The 8,514-nt window shown below is 41.0% G+C and overlaps 1 protein-coding gene across 1 annotated transcript; it reads left to right on the forward strand.

The window, feature by feature from the left end:
* Positions 1–6,374: 6,374 nt before the first annotated feature.
* Positions 6,375–8,114, forward strand: RPS29 (ribosomal protein S29). The gene is made up of 3 exons (XM_044230960.1): positions 6,375–6,488; positions 6,721–6,820; positions 7,985–8,114. The coding sequence occupies exons 1-3, from the start codon at positions 6,427–6,429 to the stop codon at positions 7,991–7,993; spliced, it is 171 nt and encodes a 56-aa protein (XP_044086895.1). The 5' UTR covers positions 6,375–6,426; the 3' UTR covers positions 7,994–8,114.
* Positions 8,115–8,514: the final 400 nt, after the last annotated feature.

The following is an 8,514-nucleotide window of genomic DNA, read 5'->3' on the forward strand; positions in this document are numbered from 1 at the left end:
ATTTTCTCAGAACAGCGGCTCTATGGATCTGCGGGGGCGCCTGCCTCCCATTTCACTTGCAAGGCCGAGTTCTCACTGCGGCTGCCGGTCGGCGGAGCGCGGATACCGGCCGCCTGAGGATTCGGTTCGTGCCTCCCGATACCGGCGACTGGCGAAGGCGCAACGTCCTTTCCCAGGAACGCTTGCGGCTGGCGGCGCAGGTGGTTATTGTTTGGGGCGGAGTTCTAGTTTCCGCTGTTTACACTTAACGGGTTTCCGTAGTTGAGTTTCCCAAAGGGAAGTGGGTGCTCCCCTGTTAAAGGGTGAGTGTCTTTACCTACATAGCTTCGGAACTTGGGACTTTACGAGCTGCCCATTGCGGCATTTCCTGGCGCTGATGGGCTGGTGTTTGTTTTGTTTTTGGTGGCTCAGCTCACTCCGGAGGCAACACCTGTCCCGTCAGAACTGGATGATAGGACAGTATTTGACTTGGCGATTTCTGTCGAACAAATGCCTAGTAGCGGTTGTGTGGAGTGACTGGATTAACTGTATCCGACACTTGTTAAGACCGTCCAGACCCCACATGCCTTTCGAATTCATTACATTTATTAATGGAGGGCTAGGCCGTAGGCGGGGCGAAGGAGGTGCTCTCAGGGTCGTAGTCTTGTCTCCCTAAATTTTGTGTCCTAGGCGCCTCTCTCACCTCACCTTCGTACCGGCCATTTGTTAAACATTCATTTCGTTTGAGCTGTACTTTCGCGAATGTGAAACGATTTATAGAAATACTGATTCTCAATTCAACTATGACCCTATAATGATTTATGCTTAAGTGAACATCCCTGTTTACAGCATGTTGAACCTAAAGTGTTATCTGTTGATTCTAGTTCCGAAAAACGTAATTGGTTTTTAAAAATTAGTGATTGATAGAGCACTACCCCCCCCCGCCCGTTTTCTAATCTTGCATGTAGAGTATGAAAACAACTCCGCATTTAGCAACAGCTAATCTCATGGCCAGAGGGAAACAAAACTAAACTAAAACGACACCTTAAGAGTTTTCAAGAACAGACTTTACAGGTATTACCTACTTTTGTTCTTTGAGTAAAACAATAAAAAAACCAGCTTAAATCATGACAGGTACCTCAAATACATTCAGAACTTTCAGGGACAGTTGCGAGCTGAGAAAATCTTAAATGTACAAGCTGATGTAATTTCAATTAGAATAGATATGTACAAAAACCAAGAATATAACAACTCCATCCCTCTTTTTGGTGCTAACCTGGGTAAATGAAACACGGATTCAGTGATCAGATGTTAAATAATCTAAGTATATGAAAGTTACTTAACAGTTTCAAGGTGATTTTAGAGTAAAATAATAGTGCTGATGTAGTTTTTTGAATGTTGTTGGTAGGGTCCAGAGCAAAGAAAGAATTCTTGAGAGATCTTCCGTGGGAAATGGTGGTTTTGCCTGGACATCAGGCACAGGCATCTAGGGCTGCTCCCCACTGCCCCAGGATTCTGAGGAACAAGTGATTATATACTTTGAGTTAGGGGAAGTAAAGATAAGGGAGGTTCCAAAAGGACTTGCAAATGTTAAAGAAGACTCAAGATCTCGTAGGTTATAAGATTTAGTTTTATCTACATTTCCTTCTGTCTTTGTTTCCCACATCTGTGTGTACAGTCAAAAACTTATCTTCCTAACTGCCAGATTTTCAAAGATGTGTGCTTCCCAAAATACAGAAATTAGATTATCTTATTAAAGAATATCACATAAAATAATATTGGACTGAAAGTAAAATAAACATATATTTGTTTTTGAGATCTCATCTCTTCCCCCCCCCCCACATTCCCCCTTAGTGTCCCCATTTTTAATGGCTGAAATACTTGGATATGGCATTTATTTTGGTCTTTCTGGAACTGTTTATGAAGCAAAGGATTCTTTAGGGGTGCCTGGCTGTTGGTGGAGCATGGGACTCTTTTTTTTTTTTTTTAAAGATTTTATTTTTTTATTTATTTGAGAGAGAGAGACAGTGAGAGAGAGAATGAGCGAGGAGAAGGTCAGAGAGCGAAGCAGACTCCCCATGGAGCTGGGAGCCCGATGCGGGACTCGATCCCGGGACTCCAGGATCACGCCCTGAGCCGGAGGCAGTAGAGCATGGGACTCTTGATCTCAGGATAGTAAGTTTGAGCCCCACGTTGGGTACAGAAATTATTTTTTAAAAAAATTCTTTGATTACCCATTCACACTTCTGTCTTTACTACCACACAAACAAAGTCTGCGTGTTGCTGTCCTCTGCCCTCAATTACCTCAAGCTAGTTTGAATTGCAGACTGAAAGAGTATGAAAATTCAAGGCATTTTGAAGTGGGGTACAGTTTTTAACAAAAGGAATCAAAGAAATGATGTCTAGATTAGTTTTCTTTCTGGACAATTGGTTCCCCTTCCTCCTGGCCTACATACTACACTTATTTCCACTCCTGTTGTGTTCATACTAATTGATCCTATTAATGTTTCAAAACCCAGTTCAATTTCCACTATCTATCCTTAACATCTTAGTCTCCTTTTTTAGAGTTTAGAAATTGAATTGCACTTAAAATTACCTTTCATTTCCTTTAGTACCCTGGGTTTCTGGTGCATACAGCATTCAACAGTTAATTAATTGAATCTCTGACTCTTCCCCCATTCATTTGTACCCGTAGTAAACTTTACTCACTTAGGTTTGTGGTTCACTTGGTTTCAAACTAGTAAATCATAGTCACATCATATTATTAAACAGCTAGGTCATAATCTATGGACAGTGTAGGTTTGCCTGCCCTGCACATTGGGACCAGATCTTAGAGTTGGTTTTTTATTTTTATTTATTTACTTTAAAAAAAGATTTTATTTATTCATTTGAGAGAGAGACAGACAGAGAGAGAGAGGGTATGCGTGAGCAGTGGGGGAGGACAGAGGCAAAGGGAGAAGCAGACTCCCCACTGAGTAGGGAGCTCTATGCTGGACTCAGTGCCACAACTTTGTGATTATGACCTGAGCCAAAGATAGACGCTTAATGAACTGAGCCATCAGCTGCCCCTAAAGCTGGTTTTTTGAATAATAAACTTCATTAAATAAAGCTAAAGGATTAACAAATATGCACTTGATCATTAGATTATATAGTGCCTATATAGTGCTACCTTGCCCCTGTTGGTGCTCCTTAATTAGGTCTTGTAAGTTATGTTCCCACTATGATTTCCCAATTAATGTCCACCTTTCCCCTGTTAGTGCTACCATGTCAGTGGAGAGCTGCATTACTTTCCTCCAGAACTATTCCTAAACTTACCAGGTCTTCTTACTTCAATACTTATTCACTTATTTAGTATTTATAGTGTTCTTACTGTATGCCAGCGCCTATGTTAGATATTTAGAAGGCAGAGATAATTTTGCAGTGTTTAGGAGAAACAAGCAAACCATCAATTATACTACAGTGGGATAAATGTCAGACATTAGAGGAGTATAAAGTAGCCAGATGATGAAAAAAATTTGTTTGCTAAACCAGGGCCTTTGGACTTTAGCCTGAAAGTTCTGGGAAACCACTGAAAAATTTCAACAGGCGATAAAATTCAGACCTGTTTTTCCTAAACAGGAAACAGGTTATTGTGGTCAGTAAAGAGAGATTACTTTAAAGGGGGAGCAAGCAAAGAGACAGGGATCAGCTAAAGGGCTAATGCAATGATCCACCATCTATACTGCTGCCACATTAAATCCTTTTAAGGAGTCTCCTGTCATAGAATCTAAACTTTGAGAGCTGAGACATAGTTTACAGATATTCCAATTCAATTCTTTCATTTTTCATGAAGGTAATAGAGGCTGAAAAGAGTAAAGGGATTTGCTCATGACCTTTCTGTAGTCTGTGTTAAAACAAATAGTGCTAGAACCCAAGGTTACAATCAATTTCTTCCAAACTCCTGATCATGTTGATATTTTTACCTCATCCCATAAATTGTAAATGTTCTCAATGTCATCTAGAATAGTGAGTTCTTTCCATGAGGTTTTCAATTAATTTTTTCCCAGATCCAGTGGAGGAATTATTATGTGTGGTTGCCATAGCCTTACAAAACAGATGTCTTAAATAAAAAGACTTGAAAGTTGAAATGATTCCTTTGATCCATAGGCTGCAGAATGAATACCGTATTAGCAGACATGGAAGGAACATTAATCTCATGGTACATCTCCATCAGAGTTCTTGGGTGACCAGGGGCATTGTCAATGAACAGTCATATTTTGAAAGGAATCATTTTTTTTCTGAGCATATGCCTTAACAGTGGGCTTGAAAGATTCAGTAAGCCAACTTACAAAGGGATATGCTGTCATCTAGGCTTTGTTGTTCCATTTATAGAGCACAGGCAGAGTAGACAGGCAGAGTAGATTTAGCATAATTCTTAAAGGCTCTAGGATTTTTGGAATGGCCAGTCAGCATTGGCTTCAACATTAAGAACTACTTGAATATCAAGATAGTTTAACAGGTTGTTCAAGTTTAACTAATAGTTTCTTATTTGTCCTTTTCCTTTTTGCTTTTAAATGAGTTCACACTTCTTCAGGCCCAAAGGATTCTGTATCAAAAGTGTTGAAATATTTATGGAACTGATCTCAGAACCATTGCAATCTCTTAAAAGTTATGTACACCAGGTAGGAAAGGTCTGAGAAACCCATAGGTCGGGAAAGGTTAGATTTTGAGAGGCACATGACTTTTGGAAACTACACATCAATGACTGATACAAATTGTAGGAAAACTATAGATGTTTGACATTGGACCCTCTACAATCAGGCTTTATGATAAAATACGTTTATTTTACCTGTCCCTAAGCGTTTGTGCATCCTCTACTCTAGTTCACAAGATTGTTCACCTTCTACAACTCCATTTTTTGACTCAAACTCTTCCTGTCATTAGGCATTCCCTTTCAGCTAGTGTTGCCTGTAGAAATTCCACCCTTCAAGGCTTACTTCAAAGGCATCTTAAGTATATCTTGAGCTAGAATTAATTTTTCTCTTCTTTGCTCCTCTTGTACACCACATCCATCATAAGACATAGTGTTCTGCTTACTTAGTTGTGTAATGTCATTGAGTCACACAAGTCGACACTGGAAGGAAGAGCTCTTTGAGATAATCCCATTTTCTTCCCTACATCTGCAAATTTTAAGAGCAGGAATCAAGCCATATCTGTTTTTTTAAATTTCTGACTTGCCTTTTTCCTTCAGCCTGCACCAAAGTACCTAATTTAATGATTGCGAGGGGCACGCTCGCCCTCAGAATCCTGAAAGGGCATACCTCAAGAAGTGTTGTATTTCAGTTTTAATACAAGAATTCATGTGTAAAATTTTATTTGAATTTTCACTCTGTGGTACATTTTGTAGATTTAGTTAAAGCTTTGATTTTGGTATCATGTATAGTTTTAGGTATATCTAGAGACATTATAAACGTCCATGTGGAATTTAGACATCTTTCAGCATATTATTAGATGGCATTCATTTTTTAGTAGTTGTAATGAAATCATCCGGTCAAAGCAACCTACATTGTGCAACTTGTTTCTCGCTTATGTTTAAGTACATTTAAATATCAAACACAGTAAACCTCTTATTTTTCTTGGTTGCTGAAGGTGTATCTCTAAGAGTGTGTCCCTCGATTAAAAAACAAGAAACAGCTCTGAAACGCATTCTGTTTGACCAAAGAGAAACTCCTACTGTTGACTCTTTATTATTACAGCTGACTTTAAGTTATTTTGTTAATTTATCCCAGCAGGTGTCAGTGCTGAGTCGAGGCAAAATCCTTTTTCCAAGTGTAAAGTTTTAATTAAGAAAATTAATGGGTCAGGCGATGAAAAGATTTTTTTTTCTTATTTCCTATTTCTTAGGAGTTCAAAATTCATTCTTTACGGCTTCAAAAGAGACGGGGTCTCGCTATGTTGCCCAGGCTGGAGTGCAGTGGCTATTCACAGGCGCGATCCCACTACTGATCAGCACGGGAGTTTTGACCTGCTCCGTTTCCGACCTGGGCCGGTTCACCCCTCCTTAGGCAACCTGGTGGTCCCCCGCTCCCGGGAGGTCACCATATTGATGCCGAACTTAGTGCGGACACCCGATCGGCATAGCGCACTACAGCCCAGAACTCCTGGGCTCAAGCGATCCTCCTGCCTCAGCCTCCCGAGTAGCTGGGACTACAGGCGCGCGCCACCGCGCCCGGCGCTCAGAAGCGGCGCAAGTTAACACTAGAGGCTTAGCTGCGTTGACGTCATCAGCCGTGCCGGCCTAGCCTGTTTCCGAGACCGCCCGGATAAACTCCCTCGAAACAGCATAGCCGCACTGCGCTCGCGTCATTAGTTGGCACTGCATTCTGGGTAAGCCGTGTCTTGAAAATTTGAAGAGCGCATGCGTGGGGGAACTCCTTCCTTTTGCCTCGTTGCGTCCGAGAGAGCAAGATGGGTCACCAGCAGCTCTACTGGAGCCATCCGAGGAAATTTGGCCAGGGTTCTCGTTCTTGGTAAGAAACAGAATGTGGTTTTAGGGAAGGGTTGCACTCGGTTGTGACGCAGCCGGATCTCTCATGGAGAGGAGTCCGCCGCGCCTCGTGGGGGTAGACCGACTCTGGAGCCGTGACTGCCGCCATTACGGGCCTCTGGCGGGTGGCGAAAGATCGGTGGTGCGGGTGGTGGCCCCCGAGTCCGGAATCCTTCCATTTCGGCGGTTCGCAGTAACGCATTCTCTTCTTACAGCCGCGTCTGCTCAAATCGGCACGGTCTGATCCGAAAATACGGCCTCAATATGTGCCGCCAGTGTTTCCGTCAGTATGCGAAGGATATAGGCTTCATTAAGGTACGCGGCCGCGGGGTTGTCTCCTCCCGGTTCTGTGAGCTGGGAACGTAGATACTACCTTATTTTGAGCTTTCGACCAACAGCGTTTTCTCTCTTAGTTGTTAGCGGGGCTTTTTGGGACAGCACGGTTAAAGAGTTTGAATAGGGTAATGGGATAGATTTTACAGTCTCACTCCTTTTTACCAGTGGCAGTCAGTTTTAGAAAACACTGGAAATTAAGTTTCAGATCTCTTTAATCGGATCTAGACATTTTCCAGCGAAATACATGTGTTGGCCACTGCCCGGAGATGTGAGATGGCATATCCTGGAATGAGCTTGAGAATGGGGGCCAGACAGACTTTAGGATTCAAGATAAAATCTCCTGACTTTAGTCCAGTCCCATGAAGTTCCGTTTCTGCCTGAGAAAAATAAATGGCAAGGTTGTTGGTGTAAATTAGTTACATATATGTGGAGCTGTCTTCACTTCTAAAATTCAGGTAAATGCCGTAATGTTTTCTTGCCCCTATGGTGAAAACTACCACTTTCTTGGCTCTTTGAGGTATACAGTTACTGGTGTTAAAGTATGATGTCGGGTAGACACAAAGTATCGTAGGGTTAGACTTTCAGTTTTGACCACTTAGCAAGTATATGCTTGTTACATTGTGGAAGTTGATGTATCTCACTCGGTGGGGTGGGAGGTCCTGTGTCAGTGATGAGAATGGACTCAAGCCCTTGAACTAATAACTTTGTGGCCTTGTTACTCAGAGGGTTAAATGAGTTAACTTACGAATGATTGCTATAGTAGTGTCTCTCACACACTGAATACCAAAATACTAGCTGTGTAATTAGTTACCTACTTAACCAGCCTGAGGTTTTGGTAAAGATTATTTTATGTAGTAGTGTTTTCTGGTGGGGAATTTTTTGACGGGAGAAGTGAATACCAATACTAAAGATTACAGTCTAGAATATAATTGTGGTTTGTGAAACAGCTTGTTGTAAACATTCAATACATATTTTAAGATTTTTAAAGCTTGGTGGCTAGTTTGGGTGGGTTAGATTTCCGGTTTGAACTTCATTCTTCTGTATTGAGAGCCAGTGTTTGTGAGAATAAAATAGGTATTTAAACATTTTGGATTAATACATTTCTTGTCTGTTTTTTTTTTTTTTTCTTTTTTTTCTTTGCAGTTGGATTAAGTGAACTTCCTTGAATGGGTCATCCAAGATACCTACCTGCAGATAACCAAGATACCTACCTTAATGCCAGCTCATTGTACATAAAATAAAAATCCTCAAATTATGAGTGCTTTAAAGTGAATGGAATGGTCAATTGATTACAGGAATCTCCTTTTTAAAATGTGCTATTTTCTCAACGGTTCATCACCAACATATGTGGCTTACTTTCCTTTAATGTAAAAGTACTCATGTTGAACTCTGCTAAAAATACCAGCGTTGTTTTTATATTTCAAAAAAACATTTTTATTAACATTAAATGACTTACATATGGGAGCATCCAGCATATAACCTAAGACAAGTGTCTCATAGGTAATAGATTTGTTGCAGTGAGCTAAGCAGTAGAGATAGAACTGTGGAAACAGGTTTTTTTGGAAAAAAAACAAAAAACAAAAAAAAACTACTACTGAAACTTGGCATTGCCCAGAGGTGCAGAGGTAGCAGTCCTGGCTTTTGGGGTAATTAACAGATGAAAGACAAAATTT

The sequence above is a fragment of the Neovison vison genome, chromosome 13 (assembly GCF_020171115.1).
Source record: "Neovison vison isolate M4711 chromosome 13, ASM_NN_V1, whole genome shotgun sequence".
Lineage (NCBI taxonomy): Eukaryota > Metazoa > Chordata > Mammalia > Carnivora > Mustelidae > Neogale > Neogale vison.